This window comes from Macadamia integrifolia, chromosome 2 (genome assembly GCF_013358625.1).
Source record: "Macadamia integrifolia cultivar HAES 741 chromosome 2, SCU_Mint_v3, whole genome shotgun sequence".
Lineage (NCBI taxonomy): Eukaryota > Viridiplantae > Streptophyta > Magnoliopsida > Proteales > Proteaceae > Macadamia > Macadamia integrifolia.
Genome location: NC_056558.1, coordinates 20,686,061 through 20,698,757, shown reverse-complemented (window position 1 = coordinate 20,698,757; position 12,697 = coordinate 20,686,061). Strand labels below are relative to the sequence as shown.

Genomic DNA, 12,697 nt, shown 5'->3' with positions numbered 1-12,697 from the left:
TGAACAATTTATAAAGGGATTCTCCTTTACAAAAGGAGATGGTGTTTATAAGCAAAGATTTTAAAATCCAAATAATTGATTCCTGAACCAGTTGTTGTCCACCCATGAAGTTGGCCTTTCTCAATAATGTGATTTAAGATTCCAAACAGAGCTTAGCATTTTTTCATAAAGTAATTTTGAAGATCTAACTAAATATATTCAAGAGATAAAAACAAACTTCTATAAATTGCATAAAAGTAGTTTCTTCATTCTTCACTCTTATAATATGAAAAATGTTCTTTCATCACATCATGGTCTTCTTTTAGCTTTTGGTCAAAAGATCAACGTTCCAAACAGCTCCATCTCCTTCTCCACATGTGTTGTGTACATCTTTCATCCGCTCCACAGACTTGCATATTCCACTGCATGACCAATCAAATGATGCCACACACACGTTTCCCGTTTGAGCCTTCCATTCACAATCTACATGCCATATATGATTGAAATAAGTATACATATAACCTTATGATCAAAACCATCCAATCTGGTGATGTTGGACTAATGCATACCTGGAGGGGTCCCACAGCACATCGAACGGTCATCAACATGTTCAACTTCCAAGCCAATGAGCCATGATCCTAGGGAGACATCCTCATTGGCGTATCTATGCAATATAGGCCTGTCAACATGAGATCAATATAGTCAACAAAATTTATAAATTTATATCAAAAAGGGGATCATCGACACATGTACGGCAGAGAACTCACGCATTGATAGAGATATAAGCAGCAAGATCTTTGGAAATGGCATATATTTGACCAGTGGCATGTCTGAAATATTTGTTCCCTTCCTCTCCAAATTTCCAAAATTCTGGCTCATAATATTTCGCACTCCTTAAACAAGAAAGAAGCAAATTGCAATTAGGTATTTTAAGAGGGGACCTTTTAGGAGGCCCGGTCCAGCCGGTGAGTTCTGGTCATGGACTCCTGGGTATCAATTGGGTCTAGCCTAATTAAACCAAAGGCTATGATGGGCTAACAGTTGCATGCCACGTAAGAATTTGGGCTTGGACTATCTTATTAAGCCATCCCAATCCATAAAAACCACCAAGTTTCTCTCCACTTCTGGTGAAGAGAGAATCTCTACATTCACCACATCTACCCCTTGGATTGGATTAGAGAAATGTATTTCGGATCATGAACAATAAAGGGTAGGAGTTAACGATGAACCCAAAATCCAATCACAACATCACATCACCATTAATGTAGAGATTAACTTAATCCAATAATTAAAATGCACATATTCATGTATCATGGGTCACCTATGACATTTAACTCACTTTTCTGATAGAACCGGTCCAGACTTCATGCAACCAATATAAATCCTTGGCTTCGACCGGTATCTTGATAGTGTAGTCATGAGCATACCTATTAAACAATTAACAGAACCTCAGTGTAAATCATTATTGTTGTAGCTAGTACTACACCATTAGCAGAGAGAAATCAAAACTTACCTAAATTGACATGGATATCATCATCTACTTTAACATAGAAATCGGCATCCCAAATAGATACTGCCATAGAAAAGTACAACCTTGTCTTTGTGGAGAGTTCATGGTAACCTTCAATGTGTTTGAGTCGGAGGAAATCCTTATGTTCTGCATCTTCTGCATCGATGGATCGGTCGAGGGCACCACCCGGTGTCGCAGCATGTCCAATTACAAACCGAATAACTATCCCCTTTTCTCTCTCCAATTGCTTAAGTTTAGCTCCTGTATTCAATACAAGATATATACAAGATGATCATAGGAAAGATTTAGTTAAGAGATTTAGTTTAAGGGTTTTTATTGTGTCATTTACTTATAATTTATGTTATTAAAGACTTGCAGGGAACTTTTTTTTTTGATAAGTAGGGAGGGAAGTAGGTAACAGCCAAGAGGCTCGAACTTGAGACCCCCTGGTGAGCATGGGTTTTTTGCACACCACAATTCACCAATTGCTAGGCAGAAACTTAATTGGCAATTAATTCAAATCTTGTAATGATTTTAAAGGTTATCCTATAAACAACAGCTTGTGGACAGGCAGCCCAACCCTTATGACCTTAGTGACTGGGGGCTAAACAGGCCTAAGCCAGCCCAATTTTTAAAAACCGGTTTAGAATTTTGCTGGGATATAGTGGAACCAGCTTACAGGATACCTAGGTTTAGGTTGAGGGTAATAGCTTTAAAGTGGGTAGGCTTGGCCCAATCTGCTTTGACTTGCACCTTGTGCAGTTTGAGCCAAACTCAATCATTAAAATCAATGTATTGTCTCTCATGGATAAATATAAATAGGTACAATTTCTTGTCACCAAATTGGTGAAATTAAAATGCAAAAGAAAAGATTGAGGTAAACTTAGAAGTAATAATCTCATTTTAATTGTCCACAAGTCTTATTCTCAAAAGTTATTTAATGTGAAGTTAAAAATGATAATTATCTTATGTTCTAACTAAAAGCATTTTTAGGTATACCATGCAAATTGCATGTTTGTAAATTAGTGACATTTAAGATTTAATTTTTTTTTTATATGTCCCTTTCAAGGCTTTGATCTGATGACCTGATTAAGATGCAGAATTTCTGACCCCCCCTAATATAATATATATTTTTAGAAAATCATCATTAAAAGTTCATAGAGAAGATAATTGTTCCAGGCAAAAAAAAAAAAAAAAATTGAAGGGAAAAAAAGAAGGTAATTATATCAATTGGTGATAGACACACAAAAGAGAGAGAGAGAGAGAGAGAGGGGGGAGAAGAAGAAAAATATGAACACTACTTTCTTCTCAAATCATAACAGATAATACTATCTTCTTCTTCATTGTAATATTCTTAAAAGTAAATTTGAAAAGAAAGGAAACAGGAAGATACCTTTAGGCATCCATGTTTCCCTAAGGGAGTCTCTCCTTTTCTTGCTGCTGAATGCAGTATTGATTCCAACCACAACAAATGCTTTCTTTAGGGTTTTCTGGGCTCTTTCTCTTGTACCAACAATACTTTTTTGGCTTGTACGAGCTACTGCTAATTCCATCTCTAATGTTGAAACTGTTTTATCAAGTGCTCTGTAAAAAAGTAATAAAAATGACAATGAAATAGAGTTAATTAAGTGATAATACAGCTTAAGGGAGATTTTAATTATTTTTTCTGAACTAAAATTTGGAGATTATTACTGAATTGCTTTATGGGTCTTTGTGACTTCTTCCATAATATCTCCAGGATATGCTTCAGCCTTTCCCTGACAAAGAAACAATAAAGGAACATTAATAAAACAAGAATATAAGACAGAAAAGGAGGAGGAAGAAGAAGACCCAGTTAAGGCCTCCTTCCCTGATCTCCAACCATGGAATTTTTTTTGCTGCTATGGTGGCTTGCAGTCAAAAGAAATAGAATAGTTCACTTCTCTTTTGGTTTCATAAATACCCTCCTAGGCTTTGCTGCGAGACCGGGGTACGTAGCAGCTAAATTTCATCATCCAGACACATGATTCTTAACCTTATGCAACACTTACTATTCCACTTACTTGTCCTTGTAGGTCAAAACCCTAAAGCATTACTGCATGAATCATACATGAAAGAACCTAGCTAGTTCACAGTAAAGAGCTTACAGACTTGTGATGACAGTCAGTACTCCTCAAGGCCTGACCAAGCTTCTCAATGCGATTTCGGACAACCGGAAGGCGAAATTCTCTAGTCTCAGCCACATGATTCCACTTTCTTCTTGCAAAGAGTGATCCTGCAAGGAAGCTAACTATGCACAGAGCCAAGATGGCTTTCCCAGATATTGGCTTTCCTCTCATTTTCTTTGTCTCAGCAGTGTCAGTCCCCGGAAGCAAACACACTGTTCCAATAGATCTCCGGAGTCCTAACACTATCTTCTTCTCCAGCTTCATTAGAGAAAATGGAGAAGTCAAAGACAAAGAAGGATATGATGAGGCTAAGGGGGGTAACAAGCTTGGTTTATAAAAGGGGTTGCAAGCTTTAACATTTATACACCTTCATTGTCATGTAATTGAATGTGGGGGATTCATGAAAACTGAATTTGATGAAGGAGATGAGAAAGGTAAGGATTTTCCTCTTATTGTGGAAATTATTTTCTTTGTAAATATCTTCTAGTTTTGGAAATTAAGGGAAACGATGATCAGTTACAGTTAGCTTTCATGTTCCTAAAACTACTCTAATGGTGTTTGAAAATTGGTTTTCTATTTAACATATCACGTGAATGGATATGGACATTAAGGGTGAGACTTGATTTGTTTAACTTGAGGAAATGGTTCGGCCTTTTCTCAGATCTGAGAATTAATAGGTCCAGCACCATGAAGCATGGTTTGTGCCTGGTTGAACCGGGTTTGGGCCAATGAAAGTATATGATCCAACCTGGTCGATATGAAAGATCAAAGTGGTTGGCTAAGGATGTAAAGAATTATCACACAGAGTATTGTTTGAGTAATTTATTGTAAGATTTCTTATAACCAAAATATTAGGGGAGAGTTCTCTAAGCAAATGGGTACCCTAGACCCTCTTTCAGAGATCATATTTAATTTTTTGGGAAGAGAGTTCTATGAGCAAACAGAAATTATACCTACACCCATCACAGAGTTTATTATATTTATTTTTGGGACAAAGTTTTATGTCTGAGAGCTCCCTTGTATCACAGGTAAACACACAGGGGCACGAAATGACCACCCTACCCATCTAGGGGTGCGCACCCTTATGTCTAGGCACAAGAGAAGCTCTCGGACAGAAAACACTTATCCTTATTTCTTTTCTTCTTAAAAAAGAAAAACCCCCACTTGAGGAGAGGCATATATAAGAATACACAGCATGATCTGAGAGACTTTTCCATAAGAACTATTATCAGATTAGATGTTTTGATGGTTTAGGCTAAATCGTGGTCATGAAAATAAATCGGAACCCAATTCCGGTATGTTTTTTGAAGCATAATGTCACCTTTAATCAATAAATGTTCAAGGTTTATTAATGTATCATGCAACTTGAAATCACACAAGTTTTAGGCAGGTCTTAGGGGATTATAGAATAATACCACGGCACCGGCAAACCTAATTGATTTTATTTTCCGGTTCTCATTTAAGTTTGTTAGGCAAGGAGTTCCCAAATGACATCACAGCTCTTTTCTTGTAGAGAGAACTTGTTCAAGCTATAAGCCTATGTCGACCATTACTCCCCAACATCCCCTCTTATTAATTTCGTATAAGTAAAAGCATATAAGCATATATCTGGCCAGAAAGGTTAAGGATCTGTGAAAAGATGTTTTGATAGATTATTTTGAGTTGGGTTTTCTAAGGCACATTAAAAAGGCTGGAAAAACCTTACATGTAATTCTAATGTAAATATGCTGTTTATCAATTTTAAAAGCATGAAAAAATTAACCAATTTGATATTCCATGTTTAATTATATTTTGTATTCTAAAATGATTTTCTTATTGACATCCCTTAAATTATCAAATAATTAGTAAATTTATTTTCTTGTACTTTTAATATAGCCCTTTTTTTATGAGGGTAAGACATGTCATTTCACATTCGTACTCGATACACATAATCATAAAATTTACACATTTAATTTATCTATTTGTTTGATAATTTATTTTTTAAATATACAACATATATATACCCTCTTGAATCGCCAATGACCATATATATAAACCAATGATTCACCAAAAGTGTTAGATGGGAATCTTTTGGCCTAGGTTTTTTTTTATTTGGTAAATTTTTGCCCTAGGGGTTGATAGAATGAACGGAATGCAAAGGGTCTCAAATATTGGCTGTAGTCTGTAGAGCCTCAGTCTTCTATTTGATCAAACCACAAGAGGATTCCAATCTAATGACTTGTGTAAGGGTCTATATATACTCCATACTCTATAGCCATGGCTTATTTAGCCATAAAGAAGCTGTGCCTATGACTATATCCATTCAGGCCCACGTATCTTTCTTTCCCAGTTTTAGGGTTAGAGAGAGAGAGAGAGAGAGAGAGAGAGAGAGTTCCCTTAATCTAATCTTCCCACAAATGGGAAAGGATCCCTCTTCGTTAAGCCATTGGTTGTCCACTAGCTAAATGCAATAGAGACGACCCGCCGCAACCCTACCCCTTAGCAACAAAAGGAGAATAAGTAGTGGTTGAATCTAGCTAGCTGATCATTAATATGTAAGAAGATAAACATTACCCTAATCTAAAAATAGCAAAAATAAAAAAGCATTCATCAGGGACTTCTGCAGAAAGCAAATCAAACTAAATTTAAAGGAAATTAAAACCACATTAACCCTACCTTCTTCTAACAGGAAGGAGCAGCAGCAGCAGCACTGATCAGTTACAGCTCAGTATCATAACAAGACCTAGCTATGAGAGTTTCTGAAGAATATTAATGGTGAAACTGAAGAGTCTCTCTCTCTCTCTCTCTCTCTCTCTCTCTCTCTCTCGGGTTTTGTAAATGAACAACTTAAGGCTGAAGGTGGCAGTTTAATCATGTGGGGTTCATGCCTTAACCAACATTGGCTTTCAAAAATCCCCACGCCCTTGATTTGTTTAGATATTATCTAAAATATACCCTTAAATGCTATACTGTGCGTCTATGATTGTAAGGCTAAGTTCCACTTTGGAAAGTACACATAACACACGTCCATTATAGGGATTCCTTTCCACATGTTATCTATTGTTTGCATATAAGTATAAGATGATTTGGCATTTTTGCTAAGGGCGTCAAATGTCAATTGATCGGTTTAGTTCCATTTCATTCGAGTCGAAATGATTTTCAGTCTGTTACTTGGCAATCTGAAACAAACCCCTATGGGGTTTTAGTACATTTTAATGTACGCACGTACCCTCTTGATACCCCACGTGCATCTTAAGCCCTATTGTGAGATTTCCCTTCACTATGGGCATAAGAAAACTCGATCACCAAAGTTTTATTATGTTTTAAGCCTCGTATTTCATCATTCTTTGATTAAAAAGATGACCCTATTTGTGTGAAATTATGGCATTGTTCATGAGAGTGCAATGAGGTCATTTCATGTGAGGAGGAGGGGAGCCAAAGATGTGCTAATGTGCCCAACCCCGACGGCTTGAAGAATCTCCACCCCCCCCCCTTTTCTTTTGTGAACGGACAGGTTTTCTAGGCTAGTGGATCAGGAAAAATCTCTGATTTGACACACCAAATGAACAAGGTGCTAAGGTGATGTAGAATTTCAATCATTCAATACTTAAGAAATGATTTGGATTGATCACAAGACAATTGCATAATCAAATTCAATCATGAATACTCTCATTTACGTCCATGCATGCTCTTCGTGGTCCATTCGGTCTTAATGGGGTAGCCTTTGAAGCCTCCACCTACATGAGGACTTTTTACCATGTGGAAGGCTAATGTGACAAATTCAGACCATTCAAACTATCAATAACGTTTGAGATAGCATAGCATGCATTAACATTGTATATGTAAAACTTTTATTCTATATGCAATGTAATTGTTTGAATGACACCATTGTAGGTGCATTTAGACCTGCATGTAGTGGAGATTTAGGCTTTGTAGTGCACTAAATCCAGCCAGTGCATTACTTGAGCCTTAAGACAACATGGACCTAGACTTTGAAGTCCACTACAATCTTGGGCCATACCAGGGCGGGGCTTTGCATATCTATAGGACCTGGTGTTCACATGCATGAACTTTGCCTGCAGTTTCAGACAGGTGTCAAAATGGAACTGAAACAGTTTATTGGAATTCGAAGAGACTTAAAAAAAAAAAAAAAAAGTGTGATTCTGATTTCATAACTTCTATTCTTGGCTCAATTTGATTCAAATTTGAAAAACTGACGGTTGCACTCTCATCAGCTACTTTCAGCTAATTAGGTCAAGGACCAAAGCATCAAGGGCGAGAGGTTTATATACATTGACTATCACCGAGATCAGAAGTCAAAAGGGGAATCAAAGGGGAAGTACATTCGGAGACATCCTTGAGAGGCTTTTGGGAAGAACCAGAACCTAGCAAAATGAGAGTTCTCCCATGACTAGACAAGATGTCAGAGGCATGCCATCCACCAACGGATTCATGGGCAGGAAAAATAGACAACAAAACAAAATGCACCAGATTTAAAACTTGGAAACATTGACTAAAGTACATAATGATAAACATGAGTTGTGGAGTGACTAGGTGAATTTGACCATTCAATACTCTAACCTAACTAAATCACTAACCCTAATCTCATTCTTATACTCTTTGAAATTGGATCCATAACTCATACAATCGCCTAGTCGTACATATAAGCATCCAATACTTGTCTCTTTTACTTTCAAATATATTATTCTTCACCCTTATAATGACAAAAAATGAGATAGATGTTGAGTGTTCACATATCCCATTAGATGATCACCCTTTTACATTTACAACTAATTTTTACCACCTCACTTCGTCTTCTCTTTTTTACTCAGTCTTTCTCCTTTGGCAGATTCCTGTTGCAGTTGCAGCAGAGTATAGTACTTAAAGCAATGACATGTTTCCATTGAAACTTGTAATTGAGAAAACAGCTTGTGTTATATAGTATTAAAGAAACATCTCCACTTATTAAATGTTGGTTTTTCCTTCATTTGAGTGATTTAATATGTTGCATACACATATTTCCATAAATAGAATTGAAAGGTACAACTGTACAAAGGTGAAACCAAATGTGAATCAATACTTGTTTTTTCTTTTTCGGTTGAAGTGAATTGGTACTTCAAACCGCATGTAAACCCATTGTGCATTGAATAACGAAAACTGAATAAAACCCGTAAAACCATACCATATATAAAATGATATTGATTTTGGTTGTTTCCTATCCGTGAAATTTTGATTTATATCTTGCAAAATTGTACACCCAATTAGAATCAGATAGAATAACCAAAATCGGACCATTTGACACCCCTAATTTCAATATTGGTATTCTGTATATAAGCTTATGTGGTATTCTATGAATAAGCTTCTACATTTACATCATTTCGGAATTTTTTTAATAATTATATTTTGGAGAAAAGAACACTGCCCAGTTCCATGGTTCTACACCAAGACACAAGCAGGCGAAAAAGGATAGCACTCCCCCCCCCCCCAAAAAAAAAAAACCCTCCACTTGGCCCCCCATTGACATGAGCGCTAGCACAATGGCCGCGTAAGGAGACAAGGTTCTCTTGCCCTTAATATAAACAATTAGCCTGATTTACAACCAGCATGCGGTCAAGCTGATCGTAGAGCACCATTGCCTTGACTCTGTTAGGGGCTCATCCGGCTTCTTGCTTGCTGGGCATGCTGAAAAATGGATGCGCACTAGTGCATACCCTGTAGTTTTCTCCTTATGCGGCCTGCTTGCGTGGTCAATGTGCCAATGCGCAAACTAATGGGAGGTCGCACACAAGACATCTTCAGTGCAAATGGTGGGGGGTAGCACTATCATTTTACGTCCGCCGACGTGTATTTGCCTAGACACACAAGCAAGTAGCTTTCTTTTTCCCTTTATATTGAGTTCTCAGCATTTAGTAGTTCGATCATTCGGTTCAAAGTTCAAACCAACCGGTTCATCGATTAGTCAACAGTTTACCACTGAATGCTTATCAGAAAAAGAGATACAAATTTGAAACTGTCACCTAGCTTGTTCATAGCTAAATGATCAGAATCAGTTTTAGTTCGCCACATTAATTGGGTATCGGCTTTACCCAATAAAAATAATAATAAATTGGGTATCGGCCAATTTGAAAGCCGATAGTAATACCATAGTGATCCGTATATCCATATCAACCGTATCAAACGATTTTTACCCTCAAAGATACCGATATCAACATGGATTTTGATTATTTTAGCCTATTCTTGTAACTTATCACCGATCCAATACTGAATCAAACACTCTTCATATAGTTACTATTTTTATTTCCTAATAAAATACTACAAAGACTATGTCCATTACACACTTATCCACAAAACCATTGCAAAATGGCATCAGTAAGGGTACCTATGTAAACTTATATATTTAACCAAACAAACACCGAAATCCAGATCATAGAGGGGCATTAAGGACATAAAAAAAAAAATCCCCATAGCCATGGAAAAGCAGGTCCAGCCTAGTGCTATGCTAGAACTAATATAAGGTAAGAATATAAGAGTAATACCACTAAGGTTGTGTTTGTTTTGCATTTTTAAAATAGATTTTAGATCTAGAATGTATTCTAAATCAGACCCAAAATCTATCCTGAAAATACATATCAAACACAACTTAAGTATGCGTTTAGATCCTCTCCAATCATGCATCGAATGATTAGGAAGGCCTTGGGTGCATACAGCTTCCCATAACCATCGGATGCACGTTGGAGGGGCCGAAGAGGATCCAAATCCACCAAATCACCACTCTTGAAGAGACGAAATGGAAAACCCGTTTTCATCAAGAATTTCGCCCGAAAAGAAATCTAGAGCCATTGAATCTAACCTCAACGGGCTGTGGATAGGAGCCTCTTTCACGTCTTCAAACAAGCTCATAAGCTCTTCATCTTGTCCCCACCAATGGTCCGAGCTTGATTCAGAACCGTTACAAGACCCCGGTTGGACCATCGCCATTCTACCCTGGTTCGTCACCGGGTCAAGAGCAGCTTTGGCGGCGGCTAACTGTATATCTCTAGGTGACGATGAGAGAGGTTGAGGGAGCGAACCTGCCGACTCAGGAAAGTTGAGCGTAGCCGATTTACCTCTTAAGAAGAACGCGGCCGAGTCGTAGGCACGCGCGGCCATCTCTGGCGACACGAACGAACCGAGCCAGACTCTGGTTTTCTTCTTTGGTAAGCGAATCTCAGAGACGAAACGACCCCAACTGCGTCTACGAACTCCTCGAAATGCCGACTCCGGCTGGCAGGACCGTTTCCTTGGGTAGTTTTTTGATATTGACTCAGGTCCTTCATGATTTGTCCCGGTTACAAGAGTTTCTTCTTCTGCTAAGGACATTGCAGAGAGAGAGAGAGAGAAGCAGAAAGTAGCTTCGGAGAGAAGACGAGACGAGAGCAAGAAGAGGAGGACTCCCGGGGTTTTTGTAGCGTGTGCTCGTAGTGAGGATAGCTGCCAGGTGGGACCCACTGGAAGTGATCGAAATGACGCAAAGCGTACGTCGGCACAATCTCGTCGCTACCAAACAAATTAATGCCCTACTGGGTTTTTTTTTTTCTGTTATTATTTGATTTCATGGTTTCGAATTTCGATATCGTATATCTATTGATATTGGTTGAGACATGTATCATTTCAGGGTAAATAAAATTGTACTTCTTAAAAAAGCAAGGGCTTCACTGATTCGATCTGATACTGATATCAATATTGAGACCGTATCCTAAATCCATGTTTGGTTTAGTTATAATTTATATTTATTACAAGATAATAATAGAATATTAAAATAATAACCATGGCATCTAGTCATCTACCAGGTTAATAATTGGTAATAATTAAGAGGTGACTGTGGTAACTGGTCTGGTAGGTTTTTAGTATTTACCATTGCTATGCTACAGAAGGCATAATAAAACAACATCAATTTTAACAGATAGGGTTGGAAAGATTGTGTGTTAATAGTACTTGTACTATGTCTTATACGATGCCACGCATGGGAGGATCATTATGAAATTTAATCTTATAGATTCTGAATTAGTTTTATTTGGTGAAATATTTATGTAAATTATCATGAATTTTACTTTAATATTTTTTTGTGTTGGAAGGATCATTATGAAATTTAATCTTATAGGTTATGAATTAGTTTTATTTGGTGAAAAATTAATGTAATTTTTCATGAATTTTATTTGAAGTTTTTCAGGATAAAATTATTTATTAACAGTTATTTATTCTAGTTGATTCGTGAAATATAATCTTAGACATAGTTGGAAAACCAGGTTTTGATTAAGGTGAATCATTTATGCCCAAGTCAAAATTTGGAAAAATCTAATCATTGTGGTCAAGAGTCATGTATATTTTTTTTTTTTTTTGTACAAAGAGTCATGTAGACTTAACTAGGGTAGAAAATGATAAGACTCAATCATGACTCGTCCCGATCAAATAAGATTAACCATTTTTACCAGAGACACTATAAACTCAACGAGTCTAGAAATGCTATCAAATCGATTCACTTATTTTAATGATGTTTGTAAAGTTCAATGATATATGATTCAGAAATGATACTGAACATGTTTGAACATGTTTGTAGTGGCATAAGCTCAAAATTCAATATATAAGTTTCTTAAAAAAAAAAAAAACCCTCCCTTCTTTGGGTTTAATTCACTAGTGCTTGAGACTGATTAAGAAATGAGAGATCAATTCTGATCCTAACCCTTAAAGGTCGATATTACTTTACTAGAAAAAAAAAAAAGATGATACTGATTAGGACCCATCTCATGTGAAAATCGTCTACTACTGTTATACCTGTGCAATGAGCATCGGGTGGTTGGGAGTCTTTTGGGGTGCGTGTCCAGATGCTCTCAGTCATCCGATACTCATTGTACCTTACCGCTCACTATAGATGATGTGAACTAACCCATCTTAGATAATCAAAACCAACCCACTATAAGAATATTGTTAAAGTTTTCCTCTAATCAGGGGTGAAAGAACAAAAAAACCCACAACCGACAATCAATAGTACTCTACCTTGTAGGATGAAAGATCAAAAACACCTTTAACCTCTTTATAATCTTCT

The 12,697-nt window shown here is 37.0% G+C and overlaps 2 protein-coding genes across 3 annotated transcripts; both read right to left on the bottom strand.

Moving 5' to 3' along the window:
* Window positions 1–174: 174 nt before the first annotated feature.
* On the bottom strand, window positions 175–6,405 carry LOC122060913 (probable beta-1,3-galactosyltransferase 8). Of its 2 annotated transcripts, XM_042624032.1 has the most exons (9): window positions 6,292–6,405; window positions 3,616–3,894; window positions 3,182–3,246; window positions 2,883–3,073; window positions 1,493–1,750; window positions 1,319–1,406; window positions 747–872; window positions 549–658; window positions 175–462 (listed from the first exon to the last, which is right to left on the bottom strand). In XM_042624032.1, exons 2-9 carry the CDS (start codon window positions 3,805–3,807, stop codon window positions 302–304), a joined length of 1,191 nt encoding a protein of 396 aa, XP_042479966.1. In that variant the 5' UTR covers window positions 3,808–3,894; window positions 6,292–6,405; the 3' UTR covers window positions 175–301. The 2 variants fall into 2 exon arrangements, with proteins under 2 accessions (XP_042479966.1, XP_042479957.1); XM_042624023.1 differs by lacking the exon at window positions 6,292–6,405 and having other exon boundaries at window positions 3,616–3,968.
* Window positions 6,406–9,877: 3,472 nt separating this feature from the next.
* LOC122088986 (ethylene-responsive transcription factor ERF039-like) lies at window positions 9,878–10,995 on the bottom strand. Its single transcript, XM_042658396.1, has one exon. It carries the CDS (start codon window positions 10,972–10,974, stop codon window positions 10,381–10,383), a length of 594 nt encoding a protein of 197 aa, XP_042514330.1. The 5' UTR covers window positions 10,975–10,995; the 3' UTR covers window positions 9,878–10,380.
* Between the last annotated feature and the right edge of the window lie 1,702 nt (window positions 10,996–12,697).

Bases quoted from the DNA above. Each gene is read 5' to 3' on its own strand.
- LOC122060913 (XM_042624023.1), bottom strand. From the start codon at position 3,900: ATGAAGCTGGAGAAGAAGATAGTGTTAGGACTCCGGAGATCTATTGGA. The intron at 1,407-1,492 runs GTAAGTTTTGAT...ATTGTTTAATAG, and splicing joins TGATATCCATGTCAATTTAG to GTATGCTCATGACTACACTA. The intron at 463-548 runs GTATGCATTAGT...TATGGCATGTAG, and splicing joins GTGCTGTGGGACCCCTCCAG to ATTGTGAATGGAAGGCTCAA.
- LOC122088986 (XM_042658396.1), bottom strand. From the start codon at position 10,974: ATGTCCTTAGCAGAAGAAGAAACTCTTGTAACCGGGACAAATCATGAA.